The 24,885-nt window shown below is 49.5% G+C and overlaps 1 protein-coding gene across 12 annotated transcripts in view; it reads left to right on the top strand.

Annotated features, from left to right (window-relative positions):
• ASCC2 (activating signal cointegrator 1 complex subunit 2) overlaps positions 1-22,980 on the top strand; it is a 41,753-nt gene extending 18,773 nt beyond the window's left edge. For 3 of the 12 annotated variants that reach the window (XM_025985912.2, XM_025985915.2, XM_072723193.1), the window contains 14 exons: positions 401-511; positions 1,617-1,729; positions 5,694-5,768; positions 6,147-6,254; positions 6,491-6,559; positions 6,723-6,797; positions 8,166-8,346; positions 9,787-10,001; positions 10,885-11,004; positions 16,705-16,798; positions 16,906-17,036; positions 17,593-17,695; positions 19,601-19,680; positions 20,138-22,980. In XM_025985912.2, coding sequence (XP_025841697.1) covers positions 401-511; positions 1,617-1,729; positions 5,694-5,768; positions 6,147-6,254; positions 6,491-6,559; positions 6,723-6,797; positions 8,166-8,346; positions 9,787-10,001; positions 10,885-11,004; positions 16,705-16,798; positions 16,906-17,036; positions 17,593-17,695; positions 19,601-19,680; positions 20,138-20,309 — 1,647 coding nt within the window. In that variant the 3' untranslated portion in view covers positions 20,310-22,980. Of the gene's footprint in view, positions 1-400; positions 512-1,616; positions 1,730-5,693; positions 5,769-6,146; positions 6,255-6,490; positions 6,560-6,719; positions 6,798-8,165; positions 8,347-9,774; positions 10,002-10,884; positions 11,005-16,704; positions 16,799-16,905; positions 17,037-17,592; positions 17,696-19,600; positions 19,681-20,137 lie in introns of all 12 variants that reach the window. The other 9 variants (XM_072723187.1, XM_025985910.2, XM_072723191.1 and 6 more) reach the window with 3 other exon arrangements.
• The last annotated feature ends 1,905 nt before the right edge of the window (positions 22,981-24,885 follow it).

Raw genomic sequence — 24,885 nt, 5'->3', positions numbered from 1 at the left:
GATTCTGGGGGCTTTTCATACATTTCGTCTTTTTTTTTTTTTTTTTTTTTTGAATTTTATTTGCTTATGTAACCTCAACACCCAACTTGGAGCTCAAACTCACGACTCCGAGATCCAGAGCTGCACACTCTTCTGACTGAACCAGCCAGGTGCCCCTTTACATTTTGTCTTTTTAATCCTCACCACAATCCTGTAAGAAGAATAATCCTCATCATCCCCATTTTACAGTTTCCACTCTGACCCTGGGCCCTGTTGTAGTCTTGGCTGGTTTCTTGGGAATGCTGGCACATACTCGAGAGATCCCAAGGCAGCTTTCATATCACCCACCCCCGACTGCAGGTCAGGGGTCCTAGCTGCTGGTTTGACAGGATGTGGGAGACCTCCTTCTTGTGTTTCACAGGTTTTCAGTAATATCCTCCAGCACTGTGGTTTGCAAGGGGACGGAGCCAGTGCCACACCCCAGAAGCTTGAAGAGAGGGGCCGATTGACCCCCAGCGACATGCCTCTCCTGGTGAGGTTGCCTGTCAGCCCAGCTTCTTCTTAGCTAGTAGGGGACCCAAGAGCTTCTTCCCCTGCTCCTGGCCCTTTGCCCCAACTCCATAAGCCACTCTTCCCATCATACAGGCTTCAAGCATTTCAGTGAGATTTCTATTTCTCTCTGGGAGCTTCATTTAGGGAGTAGTGGGAAGAACAGGGAACTAGAGTGCAGAGGATGGCGGCTCAGTCCTCACTTAGTTCAGCACAGTGAACTCATTTGTGTTATTCATTGAGCCCTGAGTTTGGTCAGCAGATTTGTACTGAGGACGCTCTGCCATGTGCTGAGGCTTCAGGGTAAAGGAGCAGGCAAAAGCAGACAGGGCCCCTGCTCTCATGGAACTTACAGTCTAGGGCAGAGGAAAGTAAGGAGCCTAGACATGTGTCAGGCCTTGTGCTAAGCACTGGAGATAGAGCAGGAAAGAGGCAGCTGTGAGCTCCCCTCTTGGAATTTGCACTTTTGTGGAAAAACAAGTGTTTCAGAAAGAGGCACACCAAGCACTGTGGGAGCAAGTCACTTTACCCATCAGAACCTCAGTTTCCTTATCTGTAAAATAGGGATCCTAACAACTGCTCAGCCTGCTTTTAATAGTCAGGAGCCTCAGGAACGTGTGTAAGAAAGCACTCCATAAAAAAAAAAAAAGAGGAAAGAAAGAACTCTGTGTTCTGTATATGCTCTTCAAAATGTACGAAAAGTGTGGGCTTGATATTCTTGTTCTTGATGGGATGTACTTTCTGTATAGGACCCCAGGTGTTGTCTTCAGGTTCAGGGGTTGGTTCTCCTTCAGCTTAGAAGAGAGAACTGTATTATCCTAGAATGAGAGGTAACCCCAGAGATCATTGGGTGGGTGCCTGTTGGAGCTACAGTAGCAAGACCTGAGGGAGGGAGATTGAATAACTTGTCCAAACCGTGCTCCTAGAGATGAATCAGCCAGGCTTCACTCAGACCTACAGTGATCTCTTCCCCCCACAAGGCATCTGCCTCTTGACTCCCACGGATTTTGTCAGCTTTGTCTCAGACCCACTACAGAGTAGTGTCTGGGGGCGGAGGAGAATAATGCAGTGTTTTCTTTTGGCAACAGGAATTAAAAGACATTGTCCTCTACCTTTGTGATACCTGCACTACGCTCTGGGCCTTTCTGGATATCTTCCCCCTGGCTTGCCAAACCTTCCAGAAACACGACTTCTGTTACAGGTACAGCAGTAGTCCTGAGTGCTAAAATAGAGATTCTAGCTAACATCCTCATTCAGCAGACATTTACTGGGTACTTAGGATGTGCCGGCACTCTTCCAGCCTGGGGTTACAGTAGTGAAGAAGACAAGTAAGGCTCCTGCTTGTGTTGAGCCTGCATTTTAGAGTATACCCATTTTTGGCTAAGAACTAGGTAGGGGAGGAAAAAAAACCTAAACCACCAACAAAAAATAGGACAGTTTTAGTTCAGCTCTGTTCTTTTCAAATCCCCTTTCATGGTCAGGCACAAAGGACTAACAGATCATAAGAAGTGGCCTGAGGACTTAAGCATCAAGTCTAGAGGAGATCACGTGCAAAGAAACAAGTAGATATGCTACATGTGGGGCTGGGAACCCAGAGGAAGGAGGCAAAATTCTGTCTGGTGGAATAAGAGGTTTCATGATGGCCCTTACATGAGATCTGGAAAAATGAAGAGGAACCTTCTAGACAGAAAGATTACAGTGGCAGGAAGGATATTCCAAGCAGGCGGAGTGAAGGGGAAGGCCCAGAGTGTATCCAAGGAGAGCCAGGGAATGAAGTAGGATGATTTGGGGCCCAGGGTAGCAGGAACAGGAGCAGGTAACAGGAAAAGATACTTCAGAGAGGTTGGTAGAAGCCAGACTGTGAGCTTTGACCTCGCTGGCAGGGAGTGGGCCTTTATTCTGTAGGCGCCACTGGAAGCTTTTTTGCAAAGGAGTTATAGAAAGATCCTGCCAGGATGAGAAAAGATGTAGAGGAGGATATGAGGATAGAAAAATGTAGGGAGGGAGACCTTCCTTGCCCACTTAGCACCAGGAGCATTCATCTGTTTCTTGGGCGATGAGAAAAGGGTGCACAGGCCTGGGCTGGTAACCTGCATGTTGCCTGGCAACAGCGGGGGCTGGCCTGCTCTCAGTGGCCTCTGGCTATTGCTCTTGCCAGACATCTCTCCCCACTGTCTGCAGGAGCTTCTGGGAGCTGCCCAATTCCATCCACTCTGCTATCAGTCCATTCAATCATTCACTTGCCCATTCAACAAAACATGTATCCAGCACTGACCTGCATCAGAGATGGTACCGGTTCCCTGACCCCTCCTGGGTCTTCTCAGCTTCTGATGTGAGGACTGATCAGCCTCCCAGAGGATGTTAGAATACAGCACCAATCAACACTCTCCCCAGAAGAAAGGGGTTAGGATAGCCCTGTAGCTGTCCACTTTTTGAAAAAGGTGTCTTTTCTCACAGTTAAAGTGGCAAATGCTCATAGGAAATTTGAAAAATCCCTAAAGGTAGAATATTAAAATCAGGGGTGCCGGGGTGGCTCAGTCCGTTAAGCGGCTGACTATTGGTTTCAGCTCAGGTCATGATCTCAGGGTCTTGGGATCGAGCCCCACATCGGGCTCCATGTTCAATGCAGGGTCTGCTTATCAACTTCTCCCTCTGCTCCTTCCTCTCCCTCATACATAAATAAAATCTTCATTAAAAAAAATTAAAATCACTATGAGAGATCATGCTATTCTTAGGATTTTGTATCCTGCTTATCTTCACTTACCATAGGCATTGTCTTTTCTTTTTTTTTTTTAAGTAAGCTCTACCCCCAATGTGGGGTTCAAACTCATGACCCCATGATCAAGAGTCACATGCTCTACCGACTGAGCCAGCCAGGCACCCCCATAGGCATTTTCCCATTTTGTTAAAGCGTCTTCCCAAACATGGCATAGATTGCTTTTGAAAGGGTCAACAGAGGGTAATTTTTGGAAGAACTGACTTTCCTGCAAGCCATAGTGAAGGGAGAGGAGTGGCTCCACCCATCTGAGAGTGAGGAGGAAGAAAGAAAAGCACTGTTGACTGTAAGTGTGACAATGCCTTTGACCCACAAAGAGCAAGGGGGCTGGCCCAGCCTGTTCACACTGTGCTAGAGCCCAGGAATGCCCGCTGAGCAAATGCAGCCACTTCACTCCTAGCAACTTTCTGGAAGGCGCTACAGCCATCAAACAACTCTGTGGCTGATCCTCTCAGAACAAACTCCATCCTCCCAGACATCCTCAAGTATATCTGAGTATCTCTCTGTCACTTAATTTTATGAATAAATAATATATTCACATGGTTCAAAACTCAAAAGGTATAAAATATATACTGAAGGGCTCCTGGCTGGCTCAGTCAGTGGAGCATGCAAATTTTGATCTCTGGGTCATGAGTTCAAGCCCCACACTTGGTGTAGAGCTTACTTTAAAAAAAATGTAAAAAATAACAATTATTACATATATATAAAGCCATCTATGTCTCCTCTGTCCCCAGTCCTGTTTTCACATACCACCATCGTTAGGGGTTTTATTTGTGTGTGTGGAATTTTCCAGAGATATGCATATAAATATAAGGAGATATGCACATTACATATCACCCTTTCTGCTTTTTAAAAAAATTTTATTTATTTTTAGGGAGAGTGCAAGCAGGGAGGGACAGAGGGTGAGGGAGAGAGAATCTCAAGCAGACTCCCCACTCCCACTGACGTAAGGCTCAACCCTGTGACCCTGGGATCATGACCTGAAGGCTCAACCCTGTGACCCTGGGATCATGACCTGAGCTGAAACCAAGAGTCAGATGCTCAACTGACTGAGCCGCCCAGACACCCCCCTATCTTTTAAATTAACTGCTGACATATTATGAGTACTATATGTATTATATATGTTTTTATTTATTTATTTATTTATTTAAACAACAGAAATTTATTTCTCACAGTTCTAGAGGCTGGGTGCATTTTATTTTTAAATTTAATGTGTATCAGTATACAAAGCAATTACAATCTTTGGTACTAGATAGAATTCTGTTGTACTGTATGGAATACTAGACCCCATAGATCAACCTTTAGGTTTTTTTTTTCAGTTGTTTGCTATCACAGAAAAATGTTACAAAGAATAACTGCACATACATCATTGTGCACCTTTGCAAGATATCTGAGGAATATATTCCTCGAAGTAGAATCACAAGAACAGATGGTTTGTGCATTTTAAATTTTTATAGATCTCGCCAAATCGCCCTCCATAGGGGTTGTTCCAGTTTACTCTCCCACCAGCAATGTATCCTGGCAACACCTGAATCTGTTTGGGCCAAACTCAGCTCTGTCTTTTTCTGGGTGCCATGCCATGGTCCTAGAAAGCCTGCCTCTTTGGGCCTAGTTACCCTCTGTTGTGTATCTGTATACTAGCATAGAAATTCCCAGAATCCTGTCAATCAGTAGTTAAGTGTTTACAGAGTACCCGCTACAAATTCAGCATCTCCCAGGCCCTAAGGCTACAGTTCTGGCTTTGGGAAGCATAAGATATTCAGAGGAAGAATTGACCACAGAAGAGGGACAGCACCATTGTAAGTTGTAAGGGTAACTATTCTGAATGCTAGGCACCTAGTTCTGGGAAGGGGTAATCACGTGGGTGAGCATCACCATGAAGTGTGTGGATGGGACAGAGAATTGGAGTCTGAGTTGGGAAAGGGGATGGGTGTGAGGTTGCTAAGGTGAGAAGCAAGGTTGGCTACTCCACGCAAGCTATGGATGTACCAGAGAGAGGAATTATAGTTTAATGTCTTAGTAGGTGGGGAGCCACTAGCAGGTTTGAGCAAACAAAAAATGACCTTGTTCATTTCTCAAACCTCATTGAGTTCTGAGTAGCCCTTTGGTTGCTCTGTGAGAAGGAGCCTGTCTGGGCCTGTTTCCCATGTGAAGGGGGGCGGTGCGCACGTAGCTACAGGTCACTTCTCACAAGGCTTTTCCTGGACCAGCCACAGTGGGTTGATCTGGGGGTGAGCTTGGGGAAGAGTGAGGGTGGTTCTGGAAGCAGATTGCTGTGGTGACCACTTAGGAGCAAGAAATGGGCCGTCCCATGGGTTGCTGTGATTTCCTCATAGAAGTATGGTATTTTTTAACTAAGCCCACCTTTTCCCCATGTGTGCCTCCACAGACTGGCTTCCTTTTATGAAATAGCAGTTCCTGAACTAGAGTCTGCAATTAAGAAGAGGAGGCTTGAAGACAGCAAGTAAGCAGGGGACAAACTAGGAGGGAGGCCCTGCCTTCCCTTGGCTTCAGTGTCCCCATCTCTAAGAACGAGGGGATGACACCATGGACCAGCTTCAGTGTCCCTACCTCGCAGTCTTTTCCCTCAGCATTTACTCAAAGCTCGTGTTAATTGGCACACTGGTTTCCCATCCACAGTTTAAACAAGAAGCAGCCCTGGAATCAGCTGGCCTCTCAGGGCCTGTAGCCTTTTGCCACCTGCTGTCCACAGTGAATTGTGAGGCTTTCTCAGCCTAGAGGAGGGGCACCTGCAACTGTTGAGAATAAGCTCCCTCTGGGCCTTTTGATCTCCTAGATCTCTATTTCTCTCTTTGTCTCTCTCTCTCTCTGGCCTTCAAAGGCTGCTAGGTGACCTGTGGCAGAGGCTGTCCCATTCCAGGAAGAAGCTACTGGAGATTTTTCACATCCTCATGAACCAGATCTGCCTTCTCCCTGTCTTGGAAAGCAGGTGAGCCTTTGGGAGCAACTGCCTGGGTAGAAGAAGCCCCTTCCCCAGCCCAGCAGAGGCCATCCCCTCACTTCATCCGTCCCCTTCCCTGCTGAGCAGAGATGGGAAAAAGAGACAAATGCCTCTTTTCCTCCAGCTGGCCTGAGGCCTTGTAGAGGAGCCAGGCGGGTAGGCAGGGAGGGGGGCTACAGATCATTTACATAGAGTGAGCTCATCTTCCCTGTTGTCTGTTCCAGCTGTGACAACATTCAGGGCTTCATTGAAGAGTTCCTTCAGATCTTCAGCTCCTTGCTGCAGGAGAAGAGGTGAGTGTGGCCGAGCTGGGACCAGTCCACACAAGGCCTTACATACCAGAGCCTCTGCCGTATGCTCACCATAGTCTAAGGTTCTGGGCTTTGTTGGTTGGGCAGCAGACCAGTACTCCTGTTGCCCCAGCCTTGTCCCTTCCATCTACTCTCTGCCCAGCAGGTTCCTTCGGGACTACGACACACTCTTCCCTGTGGCTGATGATGTCAGCTTGCTACAGCAGGCCTCAGCGGTCTTGTATCCTTCCACAGCCACTGGGACAGGACCTGGCCTGACCAGGTTTGAGATGGGCTGCTAGGACCCAGTGGAGCAGAGAGTGGTTTGGCTCCAGAACGCATGGGTCAGCCAGCTTTCCCCAGAGTGCCCACCAAAGCCCCAGTCCCTGTTCCTGGATGAGTTGACTACTCTAATTCTCAGAGCTGGGTGGGGTAGGAGTCCTGCATTCTGGAGGTGTTTACTGAGTGTCTGGGCCTGTGCGACCAACGTGGACTTGGCCCTGTTCTCACAGACCTCATTGCAGGAGGGGACACAGACAAGTAAACAAGCAGTTAGAGTGTCATATGGGAGAAAATCAGAGTACAGGAAAGCCAAGGAAAGCACCTCACCCAGCAAGCTCAGGATAAGGCTGTGAGACAGAAGTGATGTCCAAGCTGAGAACAGCAGAAGAAAGTGGAGGAGGCCAAGCCCAGAGCTGAGTGTTCCCAGTGGATGGAGGACAGAGAGGCCCATCTGGGGAGCCCACAGACATTTTGTGTAGATCACAGAGTGGGGCTGAGGTCTTGTGGAAGGAGGCTATGGTACTGCACATGAGCCGGGGGTGAGCAGACCAGCACAGCTCTGGGATAACTCTCACTAAGAAGTTTGGACTCTGTCCTACGAGCACTGGGGTGTCATGGAAAGGTGCAAAACAGGGAGTAACAGGGTCAGTTTTATATTTTAGAAAAGCTCTATCTGGCACAGGGAGGAGAACAGCCTGGCCTGGGACCTCTTTGAGGCCCAGGGGCTGGTGAGGATGCTGGTACTGGCATTCAGGCATGCCTAGTGGGGGTTTGGATTAGAAGGGGAGGGAAAGAGTCTAGGGCAACTCCCAGATGTCTGGCTTGGCAATGTCCAGGGTGGTAGAGAGGGAGGAAGGACAGAGAGGAGGGCCTGTGGGCCATTTTAGAGGCTCAGCCAGGTTTCTTAGTCTTGCCTCAGGGATACTGTATGGGTCCCCAGCTTTTGTAAGAAGCCCTCAGCTAGTTGGACAGGAAGCCCAGTGGCAGTACCCCAATCAGGCCCTCCTCCTAGGGGTCAGTGCAGAGGAGGAGTTGCTGGCTCATCTAAATATCATGTCCCAGGATACCTCTGGCCCTGTCTTCATCCAGAGCTGCTTTCTGCTGAGTGGCAGGTACTAGGTTTCAAGGCCATTGTGGTCATAGTCTGGCCTGTTTCTCCATGCAGCCTGGGTGCCCATGATGCCCACTGGGTACAGCCCACATTGCTCCTAACACAAGTCTTGGGGTCAGATGCTGGGAAGGGATTGAGAAATTATGTTGCCTCAGAGCAAGGGAGGCAGAAAAGGCTCTGGCACTGAAGAGGGAGACAACTTAACACGTGTCATAGGGACGAGACTCGGACTGCCTATATCCTCCAGGCAGTCGAGAGTGCATGGGAAGGGGTGGACCGACGGAAAACCACAGATGCTAAAGATCCACCGGTGGCCGAGGATCCTAATGGGGTCATTGCGACAGTGGAGCCAATCAGTGGACCGTCCTCACATCTGGAAAACGCAGAGGAAGAGGAGGTGTGTGTCTGGAGAAATGTTTTCCCCTGCTTCTCCTGCTCCTTCCAGGAAACCTCTCCTTTCTTGGTTTCTGCTCTTAGAGAAAAAGGTTGCTTTTGGAATTGACAGCCTCAGGCTGCTGGAGCTGCTGGTCTGCTCTGTGCTGCCTTTAATAGAGTCAAGTCGCTTTGGTGGCCAAAACCCCAGTTTCTCCTGTATATAATGAAGCAGTGGAGCTTTTTCCAAATGAAATCCTTTGGTGCTCTCCTCTAAACAAGTCACCATGGAGCTGCTTTGGATGCAGTGGAGAGCAGTGCCTGGTCTCACTGCTCAGCCAGCCTAGATGCCCTGCCATGGGACTGCAGGGCTCCTCTGAGCAAGTTTGGAAGCCTCTGATCTAGTACTTTCCTCTGGGCTTTTCCAGAACTTGCCAAGTCTCCAGCTGTACGGATTGGCCACTGAGTTCAGGACTTCTCTGCATGCTAGGAGGCAGCATGATATAGGGTTAGGGTTAGACCACATGGTCTCTGGGGTCAGGCAGCTCAGGGGCATACCCTGTTTCTGCCACTCACCAGCTGTGCGGCCATAGATACATCACTCACATCTAGCCTCTGTTCCCCATCTATAAGGTGGGGACAGTCGCCATCCTTGCCTCCACAAGTTTGTTGGGATTCCCAGAGCTGTTGTGTGGAGCGGCCGGAGCCCAGCTGGCCCTCTGTGCTCTGTTAACAGTTTCTAATCTCCTTCTGGTTAGACTCAGGCCCATGACTGTCACAGGGCCTTGGAAAATGACAGTCCTCCCCACCTTTCTCACCCCCTTCCCCATTTGGCTTCTTATTGGACACTTGGATGATTTTTTATTGTTGTTTGTTTGATTTGTGAATTTCCTTAAATGAAAAACCTAGCAGAATTAAGTCACATTGAGCAAGATATGAGCTGAATCCCCCCTTATTAAAAAGAATATAATCAAAGGGCAGCAGCTCACAAGCCTGGGCTGGTGATAGCTGTTCCTCTCCAGCGTTAGCCATCAACTTGTTAGAGCTGGAGAAGGATTAGTAGAAGCCACAGTCATTTTTGGAGCTCATAGTCTTCTCCAGGCCCTGTGCTTGGCGCTTCAGGTGCAAGATTCTCTCTGAACCATCTGAAACAATCCCATGAGGTGGATGGTAGTATGCTCATTTTATATGGAGGGAGCTGGGGTTCAGAGAAGAGAAGTGCCCTGCCCAAAGTCACACAGCTTGAAGTACCTCCACCAGTAAGTCATAGAATCCCCTTTTTCCCAGGGAAGGAAATGAAAACTCAAGAGACCTGAGTCATTTGGCTGAGTTCCTAGACCCAGGGGTGCCAGGGCCAGGACTCATACTAGGTCCCCTGATTCCCCATCCTGTGCATTTCGGGGCCCTTTGCCCTATCACCCACCTGGCCTGGCCTTCCCCTCCTTCACTCCAGCTCTCTCTGCAGTGCATGGGGGCAGCTGCTGCCCTAGGTCCCCCTGTGTGTGGTGTGGAGCTAGACTCCCTCATCTCTCAAGTGAAGGATCTGCTGCCAGACCTTGGCGAGGGCTTCATCCTGGCCTGCCTGGAGCAGTACAGCTATAACCCGGAGCAGGTGATCAACAACATCCTGGAGGAGCGGTTGGCCCCTGCCCTCAGCCAGCTGGACCGCAGCCTGGACAGGTAGGAGAGAGAGGTGGGAGCTGGGCTCAGGGCGCCCAGGCTGTATCAGGGCCCTGGCCTGAAGCACTTCTTAGCTCCCCTGCTTCCCACTCTTATGCCAAAACTCAGCCCTTTGTCTCTTCTCCACAGTAGTGTTTGCCAACCATATAATTGAATGCCCTCCTTGGGAAAACATCAAAACTTTAGGCCATCCAGGAGGTCCTCACATGCCCCCTGCAGGGCAGAGAGTGTGCACAGCTGGACAGCCCTAAAACACCTTATCGGAGGAGATTAGAAACATAGGATGTGACAAAGGGATTACTGAGCCTTTCAGAGCTTGAAAGTTTCTGGCTTGCCCCTGTCATCGTCACCTTTCCAGTAGATTGCTGAAGGAGGATGGCCAGAGCTTCTCACTTTTCTCACACCTACGTTTCGGAGTTTGGCCCACTGCTTCCCTGAAGGCCCATGGGGCTCACAGGAATGAGTTTACAGATGGGTGTTTCTTCCATGAACAAATTACGTTTCTTAAATGAATGAAGTTAGCTCTGTCTTTGGATAAGTTCTTAGCCACTTCATGCCCATTTTACAGAGGAGGGTACTGAGGCACAGAAAGGTTGAGTGATCTTAGCTCCCTATCTCATTGGACTGTTGTGAGTGTTGAGTGAGGGAGGGAGCCTTTAAGAAAATCTGTGTGGATGGCATGTGGGACCAAGGGGGAGGGATGTGGCATACCCAGGTAGGGGCCAGACAGGGCAGGTTTTTAGATTGTGTCTCATATGGCTGTTGAAGGGGAATGGAGAATCTAATGAATGTAACATTGTAGGGATCCATAGGGCACAAGTGGGCATCAGCTGACCAATCCCCCTGAAACTGATTCTATGACATCCCCTCTCCCCCTAACCAGGCAGGTGAAGCCAGACCCGACACCCCTGCTGACATCTCGTCACAACATCTTCCAGAATGACGAGTTTGATGTATTTAGCAGAGATTCAGTGGACCTGAGCCGGGTGCACAAGGGCAGGAGGTGAGTACAGGGGGCTGTGGGGTGCCAGGGACCCCAACTCCATAAGTGCCGTGAAAAAAAATGGAAGAAAAATAAGGGCTCCATCTTTAAGGAACTGGCCTGAGTTTTGACTTGGGTCCCCGCCCCCCCCCCCGCCCCCCACCCCAGCAATTCAGGACCTGTGTGCTCCCAGCAGGCAGGGGCAGGTTCTCTAACGCTTATGCATTAGGCTCTGACTCTGCACCGTATGGTTTTTTAATGAATCCCCTTGTTGATAGCAAAAGGCCAGAGAGAACTAAACTGTCCCCCTCTTCCCTTCTTATATCTTCGGATGTGTCAACCATCAAATCTCTGGGCAATAAATCTAAGCAGTACTTCCCAGAAGCTGCTACTCCACATGATTTTCTCCATTCTGTGACAAAATGAGAAAATTAAGGATCTGTACTAAGTAAGCTTTTCAGAAGGTGAATATATTCTGTTTTAAGATCTTTTTCCTTATTTTTAGGTTATGTCCTTTCTACTTTTTTGGCATTGAAAAGTCCATTTATGATTTATTCATTCATTCAACAAATATTTGCCTGATGCTTACAGCATACTAGGCCCTGGATTTATGAGGTGCTAGAAGTGTAGTGGACAATGAAACAGACACGGCCCCTGGCCCTGTGGAGTTTGCACTAATCAGTTCAGCAAACAAGTAAAGTAAAATTGCAGATCTAACAGGGACTATAAGGTGAAGGTGTGCAGACTTCTGAGCCTCTGGTAGGGGGTTCGATCTGAGCAGGAAGGCTCCTCTGAGGAAATGACATGGAACCAAGAGTGGATGGAAGAATGAGGAAGGGCTAAAGGGCCAATTCTGCAAAGAGCAGGGAAGAAGAAACCTTCCAGGCAGAGTGAACAACAATGGGCAGTGACCCTGAGGTTGTGGGGAACATGGTGAGGGTCCCATGAGCTGACACATTTTATGCTTTGGAAAGATGACCTGGCTTTGGAATAGAGGCCCATTGGAGGGACCATGAGCCAATAGTTGTAATATGGGGTTTAATATAAAAGGCAAGATAAGATGTTGACAACACTATGCTAGCCCCAGAGTTCCCCTAAATGGTACTGGTTCATGAAATCCCGAAATCTGGGAACTGTTAGACGAGTACAGTCTGCCCTCTCCCCCATCATATATACAAAAGACGGAGGTTCGGAGAGGGGCAGTGGGGGACCTGCCTTGTTCTTGTGATAGGAGCCCCAATGGCAGAATTGCAAGCTACTGCTTCAAGTGAGGGCCCTGTGCTGCTCCCCAACCCCAGGGCCATCCGATGCTGGAAGCTTGGCTGGCCAAGGTCTTGGGGGAGCGGGCACAGGGCAGCTATAAAGCCATCTGGCTGGCTGGACAGGAAGCAATTGTAAACTGCTTAGTCACACACATTGCGACATCCCCAGATCCCAGGCTAGAGATGTTATCCTGCATCAGTGGCCACTGTTCCAGACTGGAATGACCCTCTGCAGCTTTGGCTATGGAGACAGGGGCAGATGAGGAGGGCTGTGCCTGCTCTTAGGGCATTCCGAGTTGCCAGGCAGAGAGACTGGGCGGCAAATGTTTACTGAACTTGTGCTGGGTAGCCTGGGGTCTGGGGATTGCGAAGAGGCAAAGCCTCCATTCATGTGTTCATTATTTATTTATTCATTCAGCAAATATTTATTAAGTGATTTACTAGCTCCAGATTCTGTGCTAGACACCAGGGAGACAAGGTGAGCAGGGCACCCGGGCCTTGCTCTCAGAACAGAGACCGTGGGAAAGACTTAGACCATTAAACAAGCAGTGACAGAGTGGGAGAGGTGCTGGGGTGGGGCCTACAGGGACCTCAGTGGGGACACTTGTCCTAATCTGGGCAGGACAGTCAGCAGGCACATGAGAAAAGTAGCACAAGGCAGGTCACGCTTGGGTTAAAATGTATGTGTGTGGTTAAATCAAATAGGATGAACTCAGTGGCTCAAGTAACAGGGAAATCTGTTCCTTGCATGATAGGGAGTTGCAAGGTAGGACACTCTAGGCTTGGTTAACCTGTGGTTCAGCCTCATCATCAAGGACACATCTTTGCCATCTCTCGGAGCTGGTTCCTTTGAAGCCACTGGGTCACTGCAGCTATTTCAGCTGGGACTTCCAGAAATGACAGTGCCAAGAGGAAGTCTGGACCAGATCTTCCTATATCTCTCTTAGAGGCCAGGAAGCCTTTCCCAGAAGTCTCCAGACTCCACTCATATCTCAGTGGTGAACTGGGTCACAGGGCTGAGGCCCAGGCTCCAGGAGAAGGGGGAAAGATGGAAAGACCTGAACCAAATGAGAATCTGTTAGGAAGGGGGGTGAGATGGAGGGTGGCTCTTGGGTAGATGCCAAGCACATGTGCTATAGGGATATCATACTTAGTTGAAGAAGGCAGTGTGTATAAGGTGGGGTCCCAGAACTTGTTTGGAGTGAACCGTGGCACCCTGGAAGATTATGAGTGTTCTCCCTCAGCAAAGTGTCCATGGCCAAGAAAATGTCAATGCACTTTGCTTCTTGGAGAGTCACAGAACACATTAGCTCATTAATGGTTCTGACAAGTCCTGCAGTAAAAAGAAACAGGATTCACTTTGTTGAGCTCCGCAGGTGCCAGGTTCACTTTTAGTCATCATCTTACTTCATTCCTGGGATATAGAATTAAGACTTGGCAAGGATAAGAGGCTTGCTTGTGATCGGTCACACCACTCAGGAAGTCCCTGAACAGACTTGAGCCAGTAGACCTATGTTCTGGCCCTGGCTCGGCTGGTAGAAGCTGGGTGACCTTGGAAAGTCACCCTGCCTCTTGGAATCTCCCTTTCCTCACTTGGAAAAGGAGGGGCTTATTGCCCTACTAGTCCTTTAGAAGTTTAAAGGTGGTAGTCACCCCCCAATGGCCAGTTTGAGTTGGGCCTCAAAGGATAGGGTGGAAGAAGTGAGGAGGGGGAAGAGTGTCTGGGCTTTAGGGGAGCCTTCAGGGGGCCCCCTGTCATCTTGTAGGGGGTCAAGGAAGGACTTGCTCCAAAGTCTCTGAGGCCATGGTTACCTGTGTTCCAGACTTGACTGGAGTTCTGGCCCTCACATGGATCTTTTCCTGGCTGGCTTTGCCCCTGACTTTCTTTTCCTTCTTGGTTCTGAATGGGCTCATGGGGCCAAGGCTGCCCCTCCTTGGGTGGGATGCCCAGGGCACTAGGCTCCACTATTCCTGCCTGTGTGACCTCCCAGGACCCTGGGTGGGTAAAGTTTGCAGGGCTTCTCTGGCCCTGCCAGGGATCCACATAAACCAGAGACCCACAGCAGGATCTTACTCCCCAGAATCAGGGATCAGATGGACCAGGAGCTGTGGGGTGTGACAGAAAGGACAGTGACATCTCTCATTCATCCTTGGATGCCTGACTCAGCACAGGTCCTAGCACTTACTAGGCCCTCAGGAAATGTGTGTGGAAAGGGCAGATGTGCTCCTTTCAATGGCACCAACCACCTGCATGAGCTCCGGCAACTTTGCCTTGCTCTTGGCCTCTTTCCTCTTTAGCCCCTAGCCTAGTGAAGAGAGCCAGGTAAGGGCCGGGGCTGCAGTCACAGGCCCCCTTTCCTGGCATGATATAAAATTTTCCTGTGGACCAAGAAATTTCCCAGGTCTAGATCAAATGCCCCCTACCCCACAGTGCCTCCATTTCCTCCCCCCCTCTCCCAGTAGACCCCCTGAGCCAGAGTTCACATTTCCTTTTTCTTTTCTTTTTTTTTTTTTTTTTAACGTTTCCTTTTTCTATGTTCCCAGGGCACGCTTACCTCCATTCAGCATATTTCACGTAAGCCGCCATTTGCCTGTAACCCTCATTAGACTATGAGTTCCACGAGGACAGATCAAGATCTTTTTTCAATCTCTCCCACAACTCAGCCTTAGTACCCTCTCTGGCACATAGTAGGCCCTTAGTAAAAACTGTCAAAGGAAGCCAAATCCTGAGCTGCCCCCAGGCTTCCAGGCAGACAGCCTGAGACACTCAGGCCCCTGTCCCTCCCTGCACCAAAAGCCAGTTAATAGAAGATTTTTGTGGAAGTTGTGTATGACTTTGTATCTCTTCTTCTTTTTTTTTCCCCTACCCTTGATACATTCCAGAAAACTGATTTCACAGCTAAGCTGGATTTTCTTGCCTGGCATCTCATATTGATTTTCCCCTGCAGGGCTAGAAACTACATTCCACAGGCCTGTCTATGTGTCTGACAAGCCAGGTTTTTCTACAGATTTGCAAAGCCACAGTCAAGAGCCCTGAGTCCCCACTGAGGCTGTGCTACGGATCACCGATCCCAAGCACATCCCTCTCCTTCCGTGTACTGCACCCGAATATCTTCACCTGTGATATATAATAGGAATTGAACTTTTGGACTTTTTCTTCCAGTGCAATCTGACATGGAAGATTGAACTGTAGAACAGACAGAAGGCCACCATGATGAAAGCGGGGATGGGAGGAAGAAGACAGCTAGCTACCCCTACTCACCCCACATACCCCTGAGGTCCCCTGTGGTTCCCCTGAGCTCAGGAAGAGGGCCACATGGGACCTTGCTCTTAAATTTTTGTTTTTAATTTTTTATTTAAGAATTTATTTATTATAGAGAGAGGGAAAGAGACAGCATGAGCAGGAAGGACAGAGGGAAAGAATTTCAAGCAAACTCCACATTGAGCAAGAAGCCCGATGAGGGGCTCGATCCCAGGACCTTGAGGTCTTGACCTGAGCCGAAACCAAGAGTGTGAGGCTTAACTGACTGTGCCACCCAGGTGCCCCTAAATTTTTGTTTCCTTTTTTTTTTTAAGATTTTATTTTTTATTTATTCATGAGAGACACAGAGCAAGAGAGAGAGAGGCAGAGACACAGGCAGAGGGAGAAGCAGGCCCCATGCAGGGAGCCCGATGTGGGACTCGATCCCAGGTCCCCAAGATCACACCCCGGGCTGCAGGCAGCACTAAACCGCTACACCACCAGGGCTGCCACAAATTAGTGTTTCTTAAAAGGTTCAAATAATCTCAGGCCCTACCCAGGAGTAACCATTGTCATTTGGCAGGGGACTTACTAGCTCTTTCTGTGCATTGATATATGTATACTATAATCTGTGTTTTCATGGGAACAGATTGTCTGATTTGCTTTATGCTTTTTATTACAGATGGGATCCTATTGTATACATTTTTCTGTAGCATGCTTTCTTCCTCAGGAATAAGTCTTAGAATTCTTTCTGCATCAGCACAAATAGACGAATGTCATTCTTGATAACAGCCGCCTGGCATTCTGTAATATAGATGTGAGACGTCATTTGGCCATTTCCCTTGTGATGGACATTAGTTGTTTTCCATTTCTCACTGTCACAAACAATGTTGAAAAGAACATTCCCCCTCAGACCTCTTTATGCTCACAGCCAGCGTTTCCCCAGAGTGGGCGCCTCAAAGAGGAATTTCCTGGCCAAAGGATGGGCATGTTTTACCATGCAACAACTCCTTTGGAAGGCCTTCCAGAGTGGCTAGACCCAGTCACATGGACACTGGCAGTGGCAAGTCCCACCTTCCCACCCCCACACTGGTGTTTGACACTATATGTCACAGTTTGTGCCAGCCTGAGCCTGTGATGCTTTGGACCCTTGCCCTCACAGCCTTCAGAGTCTGATGGTTTTCCTTCCTCCCTGTCCCCTGCCTCTCTCAACACCAGGAAGGAGGAGAACACTCGGAGCTTGCTAAACGACAAGCGGGAGGTGGTGGCGCAGCGGCAGCGCTACGAGCAATACAGCGTGGTGGTGGAGGAGGTAGGAGGTTCCAAGCCAGGCCTTTGCTGGGGGCAGTGGGGGTGGGGGCAGGTTGTGCAGGACCAGCCAGCTCAGGGTCCTTCTGCCCCACACTTCTGCCATTGCAGGTGCCACTGCAGCCTGGCGAGGGCCTGCCCTACCGCGGTGACGACTATGAGGACGAGTATGATGACACATATGACGGCAACCAGGTGGGCGCCAACGATGCTGACTCAGATGATGAGCTCATCAGCCGCAGGTGAGGCTGCAGGGCCCTAAGAGGGCAGAGTTCTGGGGGGGCACAGCAGCACTCCTGAACCCTCTTGTTTATACAGATGGGGAGGCCAAGGCCCTGATCATGGGAGCAAGTCAGAGGTAGGGCCAGGGCCCAAACTGAGGCCTCTTGACTCCTAGTCCAGTGCTCCCTCCACCATCAGCCAGCCCCTTGGCCAACTAGTTGGTCCAACCCATGCTGAATGGGGAGGCATTTCTTTGGTTTCTCACAGTCCTTTTACATTGTTCTTCTTAACTGCAGAAAACTCTCTGAAGTGGGATCTCAGATTTCCCAATGCAGATAAAAGCAGAGCTGCCCCAGCTCAACTTCCCCTAAGCCCCCACATCAGACTCTGGTACCCTCAGAGAGTCAGGGGGCTGGAGCAAAGCTGGCTTGAAAAGCACTTTGGTTTTTTGTCCAGCTGCCTGAGCCCATCCCCATCCTGATGACCCCCTCTCACCCAGCCCAATGCCTTCCTCCCCAAGGCTCCCTCTCCAAGTTTAATCTAGTCTTTGATCTCACTTTCTCTCTAAACCCTCAGGCCCTTCACCATCCCTCAGGTGCTGAGAACCAAAGTGCCTGGAGAAGGGCAGGAAGAGGATGAGGAGGAGGAAGAGGAAGAGGCTGAAGACGAGGCTCCAAAGGTACTTCCTTGGCAGGTGGAAGATGAAGGGGAGGGTGTAGTTCCCAAGGAGCAGATTAGGACCACCACGCCCCTGCTTGCCTGCATCTGGCTTTAAGGCGGCCGTTGGATCACTACCAGGGAAGAAGAGGGGCTCCTTTGAGCCTAGGATGCCTTTTTGGAGAGCTGCTGGCTTAGAACTCCCCTCCACTACCTAGTGAGGGCTTAGGGGATGGATTAGAGGCCAAGCCTTTGAGCTGCTGGATTCATTAGGCCCAGGAGTCTGGGCCTGAGACTGGGCTGAGAGAAGGGTAGCTCTTTGCCACCATGCTTAGGATAGTAATTCTGAAACTCAGAGATGTTAGAGCCCAAGAGCCCTTGGAGGTCATCTGAGCTGGTGGGTTTGAAACTTCTGTTTTTTAGCAGCTGAACTTTTTCTTCAAATAAAGCCTTAACTAGAACCTCAGCATATAAAACAGATAAGGGCAGTGTTGCTCAGGTTGAACAGAGTGGCACCCTGGGACCTCTGGATCACCTCGTACCCTCCCACCAGAGTGACAAATTCAGATGTGTCCAGACAAATGCAGGCTACCCAATGTAAATGAGTAGCAGAAACTGATGGAAACTATGGCCAGTGTGGTAGGAGCACACATACAATCTGCCCAAGGGGCTTCTCAGCATAAACATAGGCCCAGAGCTTCCAGGGCTTTCTCTTCCTCCCAGGCACAGGATTAGCCCAGATTTCTTTTATATATATATAAATTTATTTTTAATTGGTGTTCAATTTGCCAACATATAGAATAACACCCAGTGCTCATCACGTCAAGTGCCCACCTCAGTGCCCGTCACCTAGTCACACCCACCTCCCCTTCCACCACCCCTAGTTCATTTCCCAGAGTTATAGCCCAGATTTTTATGTAAAATCTTCCAGTTTTCAAATGTTACCAGTTGTACTTGTTTTCTTTGTGTTTTTTTAAACAGTATAGGCCATTAAGAGCTGTCTGTGATCCTTAAGTCACAGCCGCTAGTCCAGGCTCCTTTGCTTACTGGCAAAAAAAAATGGTCTTCAGGAGTGAATAGTCCCAGGGCACCTGGGTGTCTCAGTTGGTTAAGGATCTGACTTTAGCTCAGATCATGGTCTCAGGGTCCTGGGATTGAGCCCCATGTAAGGCTCCCATGCGGGATTTGATCCCAGGACCCTAGGATCATGACCTGAGCTGAAGGCAGATGCTCAACCACTGAGCCACCCAGTCGTCCCTCAAATCAATACATTAAATCTTTTTTTTTTTTTTTAAGATTTAATGTATTGATTTGTGAGAGAATGAGAGAGAGCACAAGCAGAGGAGAGAGGCAGAGGGAGAAGCAGACTCCCCGCTGAGCATGAGCCCAACATAGGACTTGATCCCAGGACCCTGGGATCATTACCTGAGTCAAAGACAGATGCTTAACCAACAGAGCTACCCAGGTGCCCCAAGAAATTAAATCTTACAAAAAAAAAAAAAGACTGGGAACTCCCACAGCACATTAGTAGTAGCACTAGAGTGAGGATGAGTCAACTCCCATGGGCAGCTATCTGGGCCTTTAAGATGGCCTCTCATGGTGGCCATCATGGCCTGTCCCCCATTTGTCATCCGTGTTCCAACTGTGATCCACCTGCCCCACCATGTCTGTGCAGGAAGCCTTAGTCCCTTTAGCTTCCTTCCCATCACGAGAGAGGTGGGAAGGACAGAGGAGAGAGGCTTCTGATGGGAACCTTGGACCCAAACAAGGGCAGCTCCCTTCTAGGGCATCACCCTGCCACACTGTGGCTTCTCCCACTCCTGGCCTGGAGGCATCAGCAAGATTCAGTCAGGCGCAGCCTTACTACAGCTTCAGGACATGGGGAGGCTCATGACTCTAGACTATTTTTCCCCCTTCCCGTCCACAGCCCGACCATTTTGTACAGGACCCTGCAGTGCTGCGGGAGAAAGCAGAAGCCAGGCGGATGGCCTTCCTTGCCAGGAAGGGGTGAGCATTTCAAAGAGTTGTTTCTGGTGGGAGGGGACCCGTCTGGAGACGGCTCAGTCAACCACCTAGGAAGCCCACACCTAAACTCCAAGTGTATTACATGTATTAATGTAACCCTCAGGAGGACCCTATGAAGTAGCCACTTTATCATCACCCTCTTACAGAGGAAGGAACGGGCTCATCCCTGTACCCAGGCCCTCCTCTCCTTGCTGCAGGCTATGGTTAGCCCACAGCTGGGCCAGGGACCCATCTGGAGGCAGGGCTTAGGGAAGAGAATTCACCAGACACAGGACCAGCCAGAGCCCCCAGAGCCCTGCCCTTGCTGGGCTCCATTACTTCTCCCACTGGAAGTGGGGACATGGGTGTCCTGGTCCAGGTGGCATGTCCTCTCCCATGGGTCCTCTGAGAAAGGTGGCGGGCTCTTCCCATATGTTGGGGCGGGTTGTTCCTCCCTTAGGTACCGGCATGACAGCTCGACTGCAGTGGCTGGCAGCCCCCGGGGCCACGGGCAGAGCCGTGAGACTACCCAGGAACGCAGGAAGAAGGAAGCCAACAAGGCCACACGAGCCAACCACAACCGGAGAACCATGGCTGACCGCAAAAGAAGCAAAGGCATGATTCCATCCTGAGGCTGTCATGTTGGGGCCAGCCGGGAGGCAGCAGCACCAGACTTGCCAGGCTGAGTTACCATAGCCTTGGATCTCCTCACCACTTGGCCTCCTGCCAGGGTCCCGAATTCAACTCCACCCCTCAACAGCCTCAGCTTTGTAGCCCCTGAGAAGGCCGCCTCGTCGTCGTCTACCAGCCAGCCGTGAGCGCCTTCTTGCAGAACACACAGTGCCTTATCCCACAGTGGAGGAACTCCTGGGCCCAGAGAGCAGGCAAAAGGGATGGGGATAGAGCCCCAAGGCAAGCCCCACAAACCTCATGCAGCAAGACACCAACTACTCTTTTACCCTAGATGGCAGGAAACCTCTAAATTCAAAAACAAAGACAAGGCCTGCAAATAAAGTTTTTGACCCTTTCAAGCAGTGATCCATGATGTGCCCCTGGCCTGCTCCGCCTGTCTCCCTTCAGCGACAGCCACCATCAGGAGAGCAAGAGAGCAGGGTGATCGCTGCTCTGCTCATCAGCCTTTCATATTTGCCTCTCATTTTAACCCCTCCTGATGTTGCCCTACTTTGCTGTGTGGCCCTAAGCACATTACTTCCTTCTGTGAACCTTTAGTCCCTGCCTGCGGAAGGAAGAGATAAGGGTGTGAGGCCCTATGGTCCTTTCCATGTTCTCTTTCAGTCTGTACGACCTCCACACTAGGAGGTAGGTACTTTTTCCAGGCCCTATGCTATAGGTGAAGTGCTGTAAACTGAAGGTGAAGGTTCCTGCCCTGGCAACATCCAGGAAGTGGGAGAACAAGGATTAGACCCTCAGTCTAACCCCTGGCCTTTATAGAGTCCTAGATTCCCATTGGTGGTATCATCGCCATCTCATAGCTGACCCAAGGATACTTTTCCAGTAGCAGAGCCGGGACCAGAGCTTGGTGCCTCCTGATTGTGGGGCACCATCAAATCCTCCAGAATCAAGGAGTCAGAAACCAGAAGACACTAGTAAGAATGTCACTGCTAAGCCCTGTTGAAGGACTTGGGCCTTGTTCCTTAAAACCCCCTCCTGGGCATAGCCAGTTGGTTTCCAGTGTAGCAGCAGCTGTGAGGTATCCTGATTCCTGGGCCCCCCCAGAATGATCAACAGAGGATCGACTGTGGGGTATTTATTTGCTGGCCTGATCCTACCCAACGTAGCCTGGAGTCCTTCCATGGGAGCCAGGGCCCCTGCCCATCTAGACCTTGACAAATCACCCTAGATGCTTGTGTAATTTATTTGCACGAGGTTAGGATGAGTGTCCGGAGCAGCAAGGCAGACAGGCACTTGACGAATTGGTTTTGTTAGGTCAGCTGCACAAGTGAAAATCAATAACAATTCCTTTGAGTCATGCCGGTTCTCTTGGTACATTTGAGATGCAGAGCAGATACAAGAGTGGTGTCTTCCCCTTGAGCTGCCGAATTAGCTGAGATCAGGCTCAGGATCAGCCATTCTGACAGGCAGCAGGAAGACTCTGTTTCCTCCTAGAGGCATTTACCAGGGAGGGTCATTTCTTTTCTCTCTCCTTGAACACCTCAGACCCAGCTCTTGGCCCTGGAGTAAGGGGAGGTGAGTTGGGGGAGCTCTGGGCTTTACCTACCTTACTTGTTACTGTTCACACATCCCCTCTCACCTTCATTTTGTCATATGTATACCTCCTGACTACTGGGAGTGGTGTTCAGGCCTCACATTGGCATCCTGGTTTAAAGGATTGGAGAAGATAAACGATTTTTCAGACTTTCCAGAATGTACTCCCAGGTCATACTTGATCTCCCTAGAAGAACTATGTTCTTTCTCATTTCAGATCTTAGGGCACCCTTTCAGGGATGCTTTGCAAACGCCTCACTCAGGAGTCATCCAGAACAGTGCTGGTAGGCATACCTCTTCACCTCTCGGGGCCTCAGTTTTCCCATCTGCAAAGTGGGTATATTGGGCCGGGTGAGTGGTTCCTTTCCACTCAGTGCCAATTAGATCCTCTGAGGAGGCCTCAAGATTTAAGATGGGCAATGGCAGAAGTGTTACAAGTGAAATGGGTGGGAGACCTGAGCCCTGTTCACTTGATCACTGGGCCCCACCACCCCACTACTACTCCTAAGCAGGAATTTCTAAGTGCCTTCTCTGCACCCTGTTAGAGAACATGACTATCACAGGCATTTCCCAAGAAGCTTTTACAACCTAGTGCCTCCAAGAGGACTTAGGACTTTGAGTGTCTTTCTTCCTAGCTCATGAGTGGCAATGATGGTGGACGTGTTTGTTTGAACAGTGCTTCTGTGCCTCTGAGAGGTGGGTAGGGCAGAGCCTGTCATTGATAAAAAGGGACCCAGGAGCCCAGGGAGGGCAAGTAACTTGCCCAAAGCCCATGGCAAGTCAGCAGCAGAGCCTGGATACTGATCTTTCTTAATTCCAGGTGTAGTCTGAAAAAGTAAGTGAATAACAGGAACCTGCCTGTCCCTGTCACACTGGGAGCTTGGGTTAAACAATGCAGGGAGGGAAACAAAACACAAAAGTAAACCCACCAAAAATGCAGGGAGTGATTGTGGAACCCCCCTGCTTTAAAATGATGTCAATGAATACTTACTTGGTAGCAATGTGAGAAACTAAATATTGAAGAATAAATTTGTTGTTGTTCTTGTTTTTAAGAGAATAAATTGGATGTTAATGCTTCATGATTGTGAAAATATTTTTTTTTCCCTCAGTAGTCTTCTTTTTTTTTTTAAGATTTTATTTATTTGAGAGAGCGTGAGTTGGGTAAGGGGCAAAGGGAGAAGCAGACTCCCCATTGAGCAGGGAGCCCAATGTAGGGCTCAATCCTGGGACCCTAAGATCATGACCCGAGGCAAAGGCAGACACTTAACAGACTGAGCCACCTAGGCGCCCCTGTGAAAATATTTTTTTTAATTTGCATACAGACCAAGTCTGAAAAGGACTGTGTATAAACGAAAATGACAGTAAGATCATATTTGTAATGAGAGCAAAAGCACTTGCTAAGTACTTAACCATGGTCAGGGGTTCTGGTGGGCTCTTTCCTTGCATTTACCTTGTCTAATTCTCACCAGGTAGGAACAGATGAGAAAACCAAGGTCACAGAGGATAGGCGACCTAAGGTCACACACTTAGCATATGGCCAAGGAGGGATTCAGCCCCAGGCTCATCTCCTAAAGCCCACGCCCTTAGCCCCTACACCACATGCTATTCCTTTCTTTCCCCCACATCTGCATCTTTGTCACGACTGTTCTTAACAAAGAAAGGAGAAAATACAAGTCACATAGCTGTAGGGCAGGGGGATGGGAAATCCTAGTAAATCAGACCAGGTTGATGGGACCCTCCCCACCTTGTATGTATGTTGCACTATTGGATACTGTCCCATAGATCTCAGATGCCCTTGTTTTTTATTTTCACTTTGTTTTCAGATTCATTCATCCTTCTGTTTGTCCAGTTTGCCATGAAACCCATTGAATGATTCTTCGTTTTTTTTAAAGATTTACTTATATATTTATAAATGATAGAGAGCACAAGCAGGAGGGGCAGAGGGAGAGGGAGAGAGAATCTCAAGCAGACTGCACTGAGCACAGAGCCCAACATGGGGCTTGATCTCACGACCCTGAGATCATGACCTGAGCTGAAATCAAGAGTGAGACACTTAACTGATTGAGCCCCCTAGGCGCTTCTGGTTCTTCATTTTTACATCCAGTCCCTGTCCAGGGGAAGCAGAGAAAAGACTAGGAGTAGAGCTCTCTCAGCCAAGATGGAGACAGCAGAGCCTAAGGAGTACTGAGGTGTGGGAGGAGGCCAAGAGGCTGGGGTGAAAGGATCTAGAGGAAGGGAACCTTAGAATTAGGACCACAGAACAGGCCATGGCCCAGACATTTGTCTCAAGCAGTCACTCCAAGTATTTACTGCCTGCCCTCAGGGCTCGGGGCATGGACAGTCAGCCTGGTTGGGAGGACCAAGGAAGGAAAGGATAAATGCATCCACTCAGCTCTTTACCAAGATCTACTAGGTGCCAGGTACTGCATCAGGCATGTGTGAGGAAGACTGGGCCCCTGGCCTCACGGAGTTCACAGTCCAAGGCAAGACATTTAGGCAAAGTGATTTACTCACAGTTGTGCTAAGCCCTAATAAGAAATGAACAGGCAAGGTGAATGGAAGCCAAGAGCAAAGAGACTTTTCAGAAACAGAGGGTAGTGGTTACAGTGTCAGGCAGCAGCTGGGAGGTCAAGGCTTACTCAATGAGGCTCACTGGGTTTCTGCCCCACCTTTGCTAGGAAGTGATGGGGAGGCATGGAAAGAATGGAAGGTGAGGGAGAGAAGGCAGGAGTGTGGGCCCTTCCAAGGAACTTGGCATCAGACAAGAGGAAGAGGGAGCTGAGAGCTGAGGAGGGGGCATTGGAAACCAGACCATGTTGATGGGATTACCTAGGAGTAGGGGAGGCACCAGAGTTCTAGAAGATCCACTTGGAGGGAAGGCTAGTCCGCAGTAGGAGTTCCCCAGATCAGCCTGGTGTCAGGTCCTAGCTAGATCTCTGAGTGCTGGGGCAGGAGGAAGGGACCTTGACTATGGCCAGAGGC

This window comes from Vulpes vulpes, chromosome 10 (assembly GCF_048418805.1).
Source record: "Vulpes vulpes isolate BD-2025 chromosome 10, VulVul3, whole genome shotgun sequence".
Taxonomy (NCBI): domain Eukaryota; kingdom Metazoa; phylum Chordata; class Mammalia; order Carnivora; family Canidae; genus Vulpes; species Vulpes vulpes.
This window is presented reverse-complemented; position numbering and strand designations above follow the sequence as displayed.